At 40.2% G+C, this 14,426-nt stretch overlaps 1 protein-coding gene and 1 pseudogene across 10 annotated transcripts in view; both read left to right on the top strand.

Annotated features, from left to right (window-relative positions):
* Positions 1–1,697, top strand: part of ZSCAN31 (zinc finger and SCAN domain containing 31) — a 35,401-nt gene extending 33,704 nt beyond the window's left edge. For all 10 annotated transcript variants that reach the window (XM_033216530.1, XM_033216529.1, XM_033216525.1 and 7 more), the window contains one exon: positions 261–1,697. In XM_033216530.1, the coding sequence (XP_033072421.1) occupies positions 261–949 (689 nt within the window). In that variant the 3' untranslated portion in view covers positions 950–1,697. The remainder of the gene's footprint in view (positions 1–260) is intronic.
* A 5,831-nt stretch (positions 1,698–7,528) lies between these two features.
* On the top strand, positions 7,529–7,864 carry LOC117086904 (annotated as a pseudogene).
* Positions 7,865–14,426: the final 6,562 nt, after the last annotated feature.

Here is a 14,426-nt window from a genome sequence, read left to right as displayed (position 1 = left end):
GTAATGAATATAATATAGTGCCTGCTTATGTACATCCTCTTTGGGAGCCTCTGGGTGCTCCCTCCAGCCATTTCAGCAGTGCTGATGACCCCTTACTCTACTAGCTTAAACATCCCTGTTTAACCCAATCCCCTCCTTAACTGGCAGTTCTTCATTCCTAGAACATGTCTGTTTGATATGGATCTTTCTATTTCCATCCTATAATTGTGTCCTTTCATAAAGGAAAGAGATTACATTGTTTGGTCCATTTATTATTCCAGATGGTGAAATTATACCTGAGAACCAGGAGTTGGCATCAAAGCAAGAAATCTTAAAAGAAATGGAGCATTTGGGGGATAGCAGACTCCAAAGAGACGTATCTTTGGATTCTAAGTACAGAGAAACTTGTAAACAAGACAGCAGGGCAGAAAAGCAGCAGGGACATTCCACTGGAGAGAGACGCCACAGGTGCAATGAATGTGGGAAAAGCTTCACTAAGAGTTCAGTACTCATTGAGCACCAGAGAATCCACACTGGGGAGAAGCCATATGAATGTGAAGAATGTGGGAAGGCCTTCAGCCGGAGGTCAAGCCTGAATGAACATCGGCGGAGCCACACTGGAGAGAAACCCTATCAGTGTAAGGAGTGTGGGAAAGCCTTCAGTGCCAGCAATGGCCTCACTAGACACAGAAGAATCCACACAGGGGAAAAACCATATGAATGCAAAGTGTGTGGAAAGGCTTTCCTTCTCAGCTCATGCCTTGTTCAGCATCAGAGGATACACACTGGAGAGAAGCGTTATCAGTGTCGTGAGTGTGGCAAAGCCTTCATTCAGAATGCAGGGCTTTTCCAGCATCTCCGAGTCCACACTGGTGAGAAACCTTATCAGTGCAGTCAGTGCGGTAAACTCTTTAGTAAGCGGACCCTTCTTAAGAAACATCAGAAAATCCACACTGGAGAGAGAACATGAGTGTGATGAGTTTGGGAAAGCCGTCAGTCATCATTGCAACCTTATTAGGCATTTTAGAATCCGTACTGTTCCAGCAGAACTGGACTAATTCTGTGGACCCTCAGACCCCTAAATGGGGCCATCTTGGAAAGTAAGATTTTCAAGTGGCTTATTCTGTTCATATAAAATTTATTTTGCATTGCAGTGAACCACTTGTCTACAAACCAGGTGTTGGTGCCTCCTGTGTGGATGACTGTGATTGTAGGGGGTTCCTGGGTGGCCTTCTTATTCCCTATCCTTTGGTCCATTTCTAATGATTTCCTTTAAAGGGACCAAATCTTATCTGGAAATAAATTGTTATGGAGGGGCTGTTTTTGAGCAATACTGAGCATTGAACAATTCTAAAAGACCAGTATCTATGTATACTTTTTTTAAAAAGATTGGCTAAGATCAAAGGATATTCAGAGGTGCATCTTTTTCTGTAAGAGTGACGTTTTAAACAAACATAAGGTTTTTGGGAATAAGAATCGTCCACATTCCCACAGGAAATCATTGCTATGGTCTCCCCTAGGAATGTGATAGATAGCTTCTGTAAGCAGCATTATCCATGGTATAAAACCTGTAGTTTTAATGGTTTAGAAATCTATGTCTCGGCCAGGCGCGGTGGCTCACGCCTGTAATCCCAGCACTTTGGGAGGCCGAGTCGGGTGGATCACGAGGTCAGGAGATCGAGACCATCCTGGCTAACATGGTGAAACCACGTCTGTACTAAAAATACACACACACACACACACACACACACACACACAAAATTAGCCAGGCGTGGTGGCAGGCGCCTGTGGTCCCAGCTACTCCAGAGGCTGAGGCAGGAGAATGGCATGAACCCAGGAAGCGGAGCTTGCAGTGAACCGAGATCGCGCCACTGCACTCCAGCGTGGGCGACAGAGCGAGACTCCATCTCAAAAAAAAAAATAGAAATCTATGTCTCATTTCATATCTAACTCATGTTTTTGATATGAATCAATATATATGTTGATATCATGTTAATGAGTTTGATATGAATCATCAACATAGTACGTAGTATATACAAATCATCAACATAGTACGTAGTATATACATATCAACATAACTATGTTGATGATTCATATCAAATTCTCAATGCCGGTCATTACTGTATTTAAGTTTTCCATTTTTGTTACAAATAATAAGATGATACTTTAAAATCTCTATTCTTCACAAGGTACCTCTTTAATTCATAGCCTTTTATGTCCGCATTATTCTTTTTTGGGGGGTTGGTCAGCAACTTTGAGTGCCATTGCAAGCAGCATCATTGAAGTAGTTTTATAAAGAAAAGAAGTCTGATATCTTGGGCAGCTTGCTGCTTACTAGGGAGACCAGCATGCTCAGACATTTATTGTCAGGGTTAAATGTATGCTCTGGCACCAAGTTCAAATCCTTCCTCCCCGTTTGTGAGCTGTGGGACTTTAGGCAACTTATCTAAATGCTGCTCTGCTGTAGTCTCCCCATCTGTAAAACAGAGGATGACATCAGTACCTTCCTCATAGGGTACATAAGATTAAATAAATACAAACTTGTACTTAAAATGTAGCTCTCAATAAATGTACATTATGATTTACATAAGAAATAATACCATTTAACAAATGTAGGTAGAATTTTAAGTATCATGTTAAAATTAGGATATGAAATGCCTCTGCTGACATTATTACTCTTTTCTCCACAGTCAAAAACTAAATCAGAATATTTCAAAAGAGAGGAAATAAAAGTTCAGCTTAAAACTGTTCTGCCCTAAATCTTTGTCTTTGAAGTTTATTTTTAAAGTGTTAAAGAATACATATATATGTGTATTTTTTTTCCTCATGGCTTAGGAACCATAAACGATTCTTTAAAAGTCACTTACTATTTTATTTGTCAATAGAACAATTAGCAATTAGCTGAATTCAGACTTTCTGGAATAGTGTTTATGAAATTTTATAATACCTACAAATCACTTGAGCTCTTGTTAAAGTGCAGATTCCTAATTCAAAAGGTCAGAAGGGGGCCCAGGAACCTGCCTTTTAAATGAGCAATGCGCTCCTAGGTGCCTCAGATGCTGCTAGTTCATGGAGTGCACTTTGAGTATCAAGGTCCCAGACTACCCTGAGGATTAGTATGGTCCTTTTAATATGCTAGAGGCACCAAGCAAATAATAGCTTCTTTTCCATCCTTCCACTTGCAACCTCTACATCAGTAGGTAGTCCCTAAACCTGTGCTCCCCTCACTGACCTACTGCCTGTCCCACCCTAAGAGGACTGAGATGCCTGTGAAGTGCAATGGGCAAGTGGGTTGAGATGAGTTTGTAGAGCATGGCAGCGTCCTCTGCTCTGGAATAGGCAAATAGAGCTAAATGTTTATCCAGGCAACCTAAACAGGACCCATAAATGTTTACTTTAGGAAAAAGCTACTTCTACAGAGCTTCTGCGCCTCTTGCATGAGCTCGTAGGGTGAAGGGGAAGGGGCTGTTTGTTGCATGTTTACCAGCACCATGCAGACCTGCCAGTCCACACCCCCAGTCCTCTCTTGGGCTCTCTGAACTGCCTGGGCCAAAGGAACAAGGTCCCAGCTGAGGTTTCCTCATATAGGGTGCTATGGCATGCCACACTTACCTTCAACACTGAAGCCTGGCGTGGTCCTTCTGTGACTCCAACCCCAGTGCTCAGACAGTCCCTTTCTCTCTCACCTACTCAGAAAAGCAAAGTAAAGCTCACAGAGGAAAAAGCCACAAAATGGAAGACAAACGGGTGAATGAGGAACATTTAGGGAATGAGGGACATCACAAATGAGTAAGAGAGGAGGAGGGGAGAGATAGGGACTTAAAAAGGGCCCGAATGGGCATGCTCTGTAGTAAAGAGAAAATAGAAGGGAGAATTTGGGAATGTTTGGGTTTTGTTTGTTTGTTTGTTTTTTCTTATTGTTGTTGTTTTCCAGATTCTCTTTTACTGATCTGGTCCAAAGTGTTGTAGTAGTTGATGCCACTACTTCCTGCATTTGGCCTCATTAACAGTAACAAGAAGGATTTTCAGTGCCCCTGTAATTAGAGGAGCACCAAGAGACCTAAAGAAGGGAGGCTCAGACTGTGGATGGGGGCACTCTGTCAATCAGCAAACATCCATGGGGCACTTGTTAGGCCAGTGGGTACCACTGTAGGAACTTGGGATACATCAGCAGAGCCGACAAAGGTTCCTGCCCTCACAAAGTTTACATTCTAGCAGGAGAGAAAAATAATAGACAATAATCATAATAACTATGTAGTATATTAGAAGGTGATGAAGTGCTTTTGAAACAGAAGAGAGTGGAGCAGTGTAAGGAGGAGTAAGATTTCATTAGATGGTGCAGGCGGGGTCAGGGATGCTTCATTGAGGAGGAGACATTTAAACTAAGATGAAGAGGTGAAGTGGGGGTCAGCTTGATGCTATCTAGAAGAAGGATGTTCCAGGAAGAGGTGAGCCAGTGCAAAGGCTAAGGTATGGAATAAAAATAGTTTTCCCACTGAGGTTGTCAACAGATTCTCACAATCAACCTAGAAGAGGAAGGCACAGGTGTTTGCCATACGTGTGTATTGTGTAAACTGAGCACAGTGAAGTAAAAGTGATTGCTCAATGTCACATGCCTGTGAGGTGGCAAAGGTCTGCATTCAAGACTGAATGATTCCCCATCTAGTGTTCTTTTGTTGGAATTTTGTTTTCCAATCTGGGTAATTATTATGCTTTTTTTCCTTATGTAGAAGCCAAACGTGATGCCACATAAACAGGTATTGAGTAATTATTTTGAATGAGTAGCTGTGCCCTGAAAGCACTGGAGGGAGGGGATGCAGGGGATAACCTGTTGGTATACAAGAGGAAGAAACGAATAGAATTCTGGTAGGTCAGGTGCATGAATGCAGGTCAGGTGTGAGAGGCTGGGCAGTGATTGGGAAAGTACAGCATCATGGGAAGGAAGGGCTGGGAAAGTGAAGACACAGTTAAGTTTGCTGCTTGGTAGCATAGCATAGCTGTAGTTTGTTACTATCTAGCTGTGTGACTGTGCACAAGTTACTTCACCTCTCTGTGCTCTTGTGGAAAGACATGAAGGTTAGGTAGGTGAGGAGAGAAATCTCAGGAGGTAAAGCAGTACAAGTAAAGCATGTAAATCCATTTGTGGGGCAAGTGGTGTATGGGGGTGGGGTGGGATCTGGAGTGGTTAGGAATTGGAAAATAACTAAACAGAAGGTCCCAGGTTGTTTGGGGAGTAAGGAAAAGAGTCTCCCACTTGCCTCTTTGCCCTAGATGGGCTCAAAGTGAGGAAGTTAATGACATGAAATATTCTCCAAGCCACCTAAGGAGGCAGCAGAAGGTGGGTCAGTGGTACAGGACTTGCCCAGGTATCAAGGTGCCCAAGGGCTTTGGAAGAGTCTCTCAGCTCAGGGTGAGTCCCATGGTGAGTGGGGTTATGAGTCCTAGGGTGAGTGGGGTGATGGAGGGTGGGGATGCACATTGGGCTCCAGGCTAAAGCCCAGGAGTGACTGGAGGTGTATGGTGCAAGGTGTGCCAAGAACTGTGGTTGGATAAATGCCAGCATTTTAGGAATAAATATAATAATAATAATAGATACTTCTGAAACACCGTATGCCTGGCACTGTTCTAGTTGCTTGACATGTATTAATTCATTTAATCCCCAAACATGATCTAAATGTGTAGTCAACTCCATTTTAAAGAGGGGGAAACTGAGGCACAAGGAGGTTAAGTCACTCACCCAAGGTCATACAGCTCGTAGGCAGCCGAAGCACGAGGCACCCTGCTATATAGGTAATGTTTCTTGTAATATATTAAAAGTTTATTTTAATACATTAAAAGAAACTTTTTCTTATCATCTATGTGGTTACCAAGTTGTACAGTTCATGTGGAAAAGGCAGGATAAATACTTGTTTCCCTTTATTTACGTGTTTTCAAAATACTTGGCTCTCTAGCATTCTCCAATGGTGACCAATTTTTTTTTTTTTTAAGAATAATTACAGACTCAGGGATATAAACATACTTGAAGTGTTTCAACTCTTTGCTGTCATTATCTTTACTGGGGTTCAAATTTTCCCGTCTTCAAGTGGGAAGGTCTTCAACTTGGCACCTGAGTACTTCTGACTCAAGACCCTTGCTTTATGATATGACAAGATGTTTCAGTCTCATGCTATACATTTCTTGCCTCCGATCTGGATTCAGCCATTTCTTCCAGGAATCCTGATTTCTTTATGGGGATATGGAATTTCAAGATGACAAATTGAATGCTAGCAAAGGCTCACTGCTTAGCTGGTTATTGTTTCCAAGCCTTTTCAATAGCAAGACCTAGGAGATATATATCTGTCTATGCCTGTTTGTTTTTCTTTCTAATTCAGAGTTATAGAGTTTTTACTTCTCTTTACATTTGTATCTCCTCTTGTATTATTATCATCTATTGCTGTATAATGAATTAACTCAAAACTTAGTAGTTTAAAACAACGCACATTATCCTTTCCATGGGTCAGAAATCCAGGTATGGCTCAGCAGGGTCCTAAGCTTCAGACTCTCTGAAGACTGAAATCAAGGTGTTGGTCAGAGTTGGCATCTCATCTGAAGGCTTAACTGGGGAGAGATCAGCTCTAAGTTCACATGATTGTTGTCAGAAATCAACAAACCCTTTGAGGGTTTTTGGACTGAGGGCCTCAGTTACATGCTGGCTGTTGGCAGTAGGCAATCCTCGGTTCCTTGTCATATAGGCTTCTTTAACATGACAACTTGATTAGTCAAAACCCCCAAGGGAGAGCATCTGCTAGCCAGACAGAAGTCACCGTTTTCTTTGTAACCTAATCACAGAAGTAACATCCTTTCAACATTTTGTATTCTATTAATTAGAAGCAAGTTATTTAAAAGGAGGGTGTTGGGGGTGATGGAGGAGAGGCTGGTGGCTGCGGCTGCCAAGGTTTTCTCCTGGTGCCCAGCAGAAATGATGGCCAAGCAAGGTGTGGCAGGGCCAGCCCAGGATCCCCCAGGACTCTCCTCTCTGTGCAATAAGGGGCCCGCTCTTGCCAAGGCCAAGGGGAAGGGGTGAACGTGGCCCCCATGGGTCTGCAGCCCTGATAGGAATTTAAACTGTCTCTCCGATGTGTATGGTAGAACTAAAAAAGACAGACTACCAAGGGTCATCTGAAATTGTGATTGAGTCACTAATAATACCAGGACAAAGTTAGAGATCACTACTCAAGCATAAGCCCTGGTTTCCTCCTCCCTCCCTTCCTTCCTCCCTTCCTCCCTTCCCTTGCATCCCTTCCTTCCTTCCTTTCTTCTTCTTCTTCTTCTTCTTCTTCTTCTTCTTCTTCTTTTTTTTTTTTTTTTTGTCTTTTGAGGGAGTCTTGCTTTGTTGCCCAGGCCGGAGTGTGGTGCTGCGATCTCTGTTCACTGTAACCTCTGCCTCCCAGGTTCAAGCAATTCTCCTGCCTCAGCCTCCCTAGTAGCTGGGATTACAGCCATGTGCCACCACGCCCGGCTAATGTTTGTACTTTTAGTAGAGACAGGGTTTCGCCATGTTGGCCAGGCTGGTCTTGAACTCCTGACTTCAGGTGATTCACCCACCTTAGCCTCCCAAAGCGCTGGGATTACTGGCGTGAACCACCGCACCTGGCCCCCAGTTTTCATAAGACTGCTATGAAGATGTTTGATATAAAGGCTTGGGCTTAGTTTGTTGTGGAATGGGCTGCAAAGGACCCATACGGCTTCCTTACAACTGTTATTTTGGCCCTTACTCCACTGTTCCTAGCAAGTGTTGTACTGTCTTGGAAATTGGCCAAGATGATTGAGGCCGGGGGAAGGAGCAAAAGAAGAAACAAAAACGTCAAGAAAACATGCAAAAGCGAAACGACTGAAAAAGGATTGAGGGACTGAACAGGCTCTGCAACCAGAGGAAATCATTTGGAAAATTATACAGCTTTGGAAGGACCCACTAAGGTTTCTTTGGATTTCTTGACATTATTACTTAGTAAATGAAATTTGACCAAATGGAAGAATCAGGTCCATTCTGACCTCAATACTGTAGTAACTTTTAGGCTTGGGTGTAGGAGTTTATAGGTTTCTATTGACAGTTATTGTAAATTAGCATTTAGCATTTATTATGGTACAAATTCTTTATAACTGACATAGTCATTTCCCACTTAGTAATTTATGTACCGAATGAAAACATCAGTCTATGTACTGAAATGAAAACATCCTATGGGGAAAAATCACTTTATATTATGAACTCTATTCAAATGAACTCTATTTAAAATGGGGTCCTGTTTCCCACAGAAATACAAACTACCATCAGAGAATAATATAAACACCTCTACACAAATAAACTAGAAAATCTAGAAGAAATGGATAATTTCCTGGACACTTACACTCTCCCAAGACTAAACCAGGAAGAAGTTGAATCCCTGAATAGACCAATAGCAGGCTCTGAAATTGAAGCAATAATTAATAGCCTACCAACCAAAAAAACTCTAGGACCAGATGGATTCACAGCTGAATTCTACCAGAGGTACAAGGAGGAGCTGGTACCATTCCTTCTGAAACGATTCCAATCAATAGAAAAAGAGGGAATCCTCCCTAACTCATTTTATGAGGCCAACATCATCCTGATACCAAAGCCTGGCAGAGACACAACAAAAAAAGAGAATTTTAGACCAATATCCCTGATGAACATTGATGCAAAAATCCTCAATAAAATACTGGCAAACCAAATCCAGCAGCACATCAAAAAGCTTATCCACCATGATCAAGTGGGCTTTATCCCTGGGATGCAAAGCTGGTTCAACATACACAAATCAATAAACGTAATCCAGCATATAAACAGAACCAAAGACAAAAACTACATGATTATCTCAATAGATGCAGAAAAGGCCTTTGACAAAATTCAACAGCCCTTCATGCTAAAAACTCTCAATAAATTTGGTATTGATGGAACGTATCTCAAAATAATAAGAGCTATTTATGACAAACCCACAGCCAATATCACACTGAATGGGCAAAAACTGGAAGCATTCCCTTTGAAAACTGGCACAAGACAGGGATTCCCTCTCTCACCACTCCTGTTCAACATAGTGTTGGAAGTTCTGGCTAGGCAATCAGGCAAGAGAAAGAAATCAAGGGTATTCAGTTAGGAAAAGAAGAAGTCAAATTGTCCCTGTTTGCAGATGACATTATTGTATATTTAGAAAACCCCATTGTCTCAGCCCAAAATCTCCTTAAGCTGATAAGCAACTTCAGCAAAGTCTCAGGATACAAAATTAATGTGCAAAAATCACAAGCATTCTTATACACCAGTAACAGACAAACAGAGAGCCAAATCAGGAATGAACTTCCATTCACAATTGCTTCAAAGAGAATAAAATACCTAGGAATCCAACTTACAAGGGATGTAAAGGACCTCTTCAAGGAGAACTACAAATCACTGCTCAGTGAAATAAAAGAGGACACAAATAAATGGAAGAACATTCCATGCTCATGGATAGGAAGAATCAATATCGTGAAAATGGCCATAGTGCCCAAGGTAATTTACAGATTCAATGCCATCCCCATCAAGCTACCAATGAGTTTCTTCACAGAATTGGAAAAAACTGCTTTAAAGTTCATATGGAACCAAAAAAGAGCCCGCATTGCCAAGACAATCCTAAGTCAAAAGAACAAAGCTGGAGGCATCACGCTACCTGACTTCAAACTATACTACAAGACTACAGTAACCGAAACAGCATGGTACTGGTACCAAAACAGAGATATAGACCAATGGAACAGAACAGAGCCCTCAGAAATAATACCACACATCTACCGCCATCTGATCTTTGACAAACCTGAGAAAAACAAGACATGGGGAAAGGATTCCCTATTTAATAAATGGTGCTGGGAAAATTGGCTAGCCATAAGTAGAAAGCTGAAACTGGATCCTTTCCTTTCTCCTTATATGAAAACTAATTCAAGATGGATTACAGACTTAAATGTTAGACCTAATACCATAAAAACCCTAGAAGAAAACCTAGGTAATACCATTCAGGACATAGGCATGGGCAAGGACTTCATGTCTAAAACACCAAAAGGAACGGCAGCAAAAGCCATAATTGACAAATGGGATCTCATTAAACTAAAGAGCTTCTGCACAGCAAAAGAAACTACCATCAGAGTGAACAGGCAACCTACAGAATGGGAGAAAATTTTTGCAATCTACTCATCTGACAAAGGGCTAATATCCAGAATCTACAAAGAACTCAAACAAATTTACAAGAAAAAAACAACCCCATCAAAAAGTAGGCAAAGGATTTAAACAGACATTTCTCAAAAGAAGACATGCATACAGCCTACAGACACATGAAAAAATGCTCGTCATCACTGGCCATCAGAGAAATGCAAATCAAAACCACAATGAGATACCATCTCACACCAGTTAGAACGGCAATCATTAAAAAGTCAGGAAACAACAGGTGCTGGAGAGGATGTGGAGAAATAGGGACACTTTTACACTGTTGGTGGGATTGTAAACTAGTTCAACCATTATGGAAAAGAGTATGGCAATTCCTCAAGAATCTAGAACTAGATGTACCATATGACCCAGCCATCCCATTACTGGGTATATACCCAAAGGATTATAAATCATGCTGCTATAAAGACACATGCACACATATGTTCATTGCGGCACTATTCACAATAGCAAAGACTTGGAATCAACTCAAATGTCCATCAGTGACAGACTGGATTAAGAAAATGTGGCACATATACACCATGGAATACTATGCAGCCATAAAAAAGGATGAGTTTGTGTCCTTTGTAGGGACATGGATGCATCTGGAAACCATCATTCTCAGCAAACTATCGCAAGAACGGAAAACCAAACACCGCATGTTCTCACTCATAGGTGGGAATTGAACAATGAGATCACCAGGACTCAGGAAGGGGAACATCACACACCGGGGCCTATTATGGGGAGGGGGGAGTGGGGAGGGATTGCATTGGGAGTTATACCTGATGTAAATGACGAGTTGATGGGTGCTGACAAGTTGATGGGTGCAGCACACCAACATGGCACAAGTATACATATGTAACAAACCTGCAGGTTATGCACATGTACCCCTAGAACTTAAAAAAAAAAAAAGAAAAAAAATGGGGTCCTGTTTTGGACAAAGGAAGTTAAGAATGTAAAAGTCAGAACTTTCCTGTCTGAGGTGAAAAATGTGCTTTGGCTTAAAAGAACTATAAGGTATTAATTATGCCTTTTATTATCATTGCTTCTTAGAATCATTTCTGGCTTCCTCAAAATAATACTAATCAACAAGTGCTTCTATTTGCTGCATTTTTCTTACTTTAGCCTTTGAGACAACTGGTAATTATCAAGACATTTTGCTTTTTTTTTTTTTTTTTTTTTGAGACAGAGTCTCGCTCTGTCGCCAGGCCAGAGTGCAGTGGCACGATCTCGGCTTACTGCAACCTCTGCTTCCTAGGTTCCAGCGATTCTCCTGCTTCAGCCTCTCGAGTAGCTATGACTACAGGGCCATCGTGCCCAGCTAACTTTTGTATTTTTAGTAGAGACAGGGTTTCACCATGTTGGCCAGGATGGTCTCGATCTCTTGACCTTGTGATCTGCCTCCCTCAGCCTCCCAAAGTGCTGGGATTATAGTTGTGAGCCACCGCACCTGGCCACATTTTTTAAAATGTAATTTTATAAAGAATCCTCTTACCTTGAGTATGTAGAATACCACCTATTGGATAGAACACTTTTTGTACTTTCAAACACTGCCATTTTCTTAAAGATGGCCTGTTGAGAGGAGTAATACTATGGTTTAGAGCTTGCAGCAGAAATGCTAAACATGGTCGTACCTTGGAACCAGTTTATTCTTGTGCTAAGCAGAACTGTAAAATAGTTAAAATGTCTTATCAAGTAATTTGCTGATTACATAGACACCACTTTTTTTATTCCATTTTTGTTTTAACTCATGTGGTAGTGATATTTAATACTTTCTGATCAAACAGGTTCAAAGTGAAACTTTAAATTTCAAATTTCTTTTAAAGAACTCTTAATGAGTAACAGTGAAGTCATACTTCATAAGTGTTAAAGAAAGGTACAAAATTTGGAAACATTTTGTTGGGCATAGTAGTAATTGGGTGAAAGAGGATACATTATCTCAAAATGAGAATGTGCTGTAATTGGAAGTAAGGAGCTAAAGGATATTTCTTTCAGTTAAGTAGTATAACTGGGATGTTTTACTATTAAACATGGCTTTTATAAATGCATGGTCCAGTAATTTTATTCACTGTTAGTATTTAATTCACTGTCAGCTTATTAGTGTTTTCTATACCCCAATAATGAATTTTAACTTACAAAAATTGTCCAGCAGCTACAGTTTAAAAACGAAACTAGAAATCATCAAATAAATTTGATGATTTTTTATAAAGAGGTCCTGGGTTTTTTTTTCTTTTTTCTTTTGGAGGGACTAACATTTTAAGTTACATTATGTTATGCAGGTTAGAATTTCAATTACAGCTAAGCAAACTTGTTAAACCTTTAGGACTATGTTCCTCAAATTTGAGAATCTAACAACCACTGAGAATGTTTATGGACCAGTTTGAATAACACTTAATGCTATTCTTTTAGATTATCAGCCTCCATGTGGTGCCAGTGTGAGCAACACATTGTAACTGAAGGCACTGAAATAGTTCAGTATTTAGTTAAGATATGTCTAAAATACGTTTGGTTTTCTGCAATCAAGCTGTTCATGGAAAGAATTTACATATGTTTTACTTATGGTCACATTTTAGAGCAAAAGTATTGAAGCAAAGGATATAGTCATAATTCTCAGTTATCAAAGTTATGGTTTCATCAGTTCTGTTGTAATAACGTAAAGGTATTTAACTAAAAGTCTGTTTTTCTATAATTTCTGGTATAGTCTTAACACATGCCTATTTTGTATTTCTTTGACGTATGCTGTTTTTTTTTTTTCACTTTTTCCCATCATTTATAGAGCCTTTTTATATATGTGAGATCAAGATTTTAAGACATTTGTGTGGTGTGTGTGTGTAAGGGTCCAGGAAATATATAGAATATTGTGAGGTCTGGGATTCTTAAGAAAAATCATCTCTCACTGCAACAGAGTATATTGTTGAAAGAATCCCATTTACTATTATCTAGAATATTTCTTTTAAGAAATTGTTTACCTATTATGTTGTTTCTGAAGTTCTGAGAACTAAGCACAATCAATTACCTGTCTATAGCTGGTTTAAGGGGAAAAAGAAAGCTATCCCCAGGTTGCCTGTAACAAACATTTAATCAAAAATAAGCAAATAAATAAAAGTTTGAGTGTCAGAATTTGAAAAAAAAAAAAAAAGGAGGGGATTATGCAAGGCCTTGAATACTGGGAAGTGGGATTACTGGGGGACATTTTAGAGGCTGTCACTCACACTCAGCTTCCATGTCAAGTATCCCAGTTCTCAAAGACAGTGGGGAATGACAGAATTAAAACATGACATCGTATGTGCATTTAAATTTTTAATACCACTAAACTGCCTCCAAATTGGCTGTGCCAATGTATATTCCCACTAGCACAGTATGGTTGTTATTCTGTATCCTTGCCCATTATCAAACTTTTAAATATATACCAAGCTTTTAAGTGTGTAAGTATCTTGCTTCTATTTTTAATCCTTGAATACTAATGAAACTACACATCTTTTTAAATCATTTATTGGCCATTTGCATTTCCTCCTTTGTGAATTCCTTATTCATATCCTTTGTCTGATTTTCTGGTAGGCATTTTAACTTTTTCTTATCAGAGGGTAGAAATTCTTTATATTTTAGATATTAACCCTGTGTTATATGTGTTTTATATATAGGATATATGTATATGTACATGTATATTTATTATACAATTTTTTAAATAAAAATTAGGACTAACCCTGAAGATAAAATGCTGAATGGGAATCTTCCTAGATCCCAAAATTATAGGCAGAGTGAACCTGCTACAAATTTTCAAGGCTCAACCTATCTGGAGAACAAGTGAAGTCCTAGTTGTGGCCACTTCCCTGAGGTACAACAAACAGCTATGCAAGGAGAAGAGGCTGTGACCTGCTTGGCCATGTAGAAGAGAAAGACTGATTGATCAAGACAGCAGGTGAGAAGGTAGAAGGCTTGGAGATATAAAGCCAGAACGAGGGGCACTGACAGGTTGGTGGTGAGAAGATTATTTCTTAGAAACTTCAGTCTTTGCTGAGCCAAGCTGAAGTTATTAGTTATTTGCATTTTTCAACTTTTTTTTTTTTTTTTTTTTTTTGAGACGGAGTCTCGCTCTGTCACCCAGGCTGGATGGAGTGCAGTGGCAGGATCTCGGCTCACTGCAACCACCACGTTCCAGGTTCAAGTGATTCTTCCACCTCAGCCTCCCAAGTAGCTAGGATTATAGGCACTTGCCACCCTCCTCCAGCTAATT

Source organism: Trachypithecus francoisi, unplaced genomic scaffold, assembly GCF_009764315.1.
Source record: "Trachypithecus francoisi isolate TF-2019V2 unplaced genomic scaffold, Tfra_2.0 Lachesis_group10, whole genome shotgun sequence".
In the NCBI taxonomy this organism is placed as follows: Eukaryota; Metazoa; Chordata; class Mammalia; order Primates; family Cercopithecidae; genus Trachypithecus; species Trachypithecus francoisi.
Note: the sequence above shows the minus strand (reverse complement) of the source record. Positions and strands in the feature narration are given on the sequence as shown.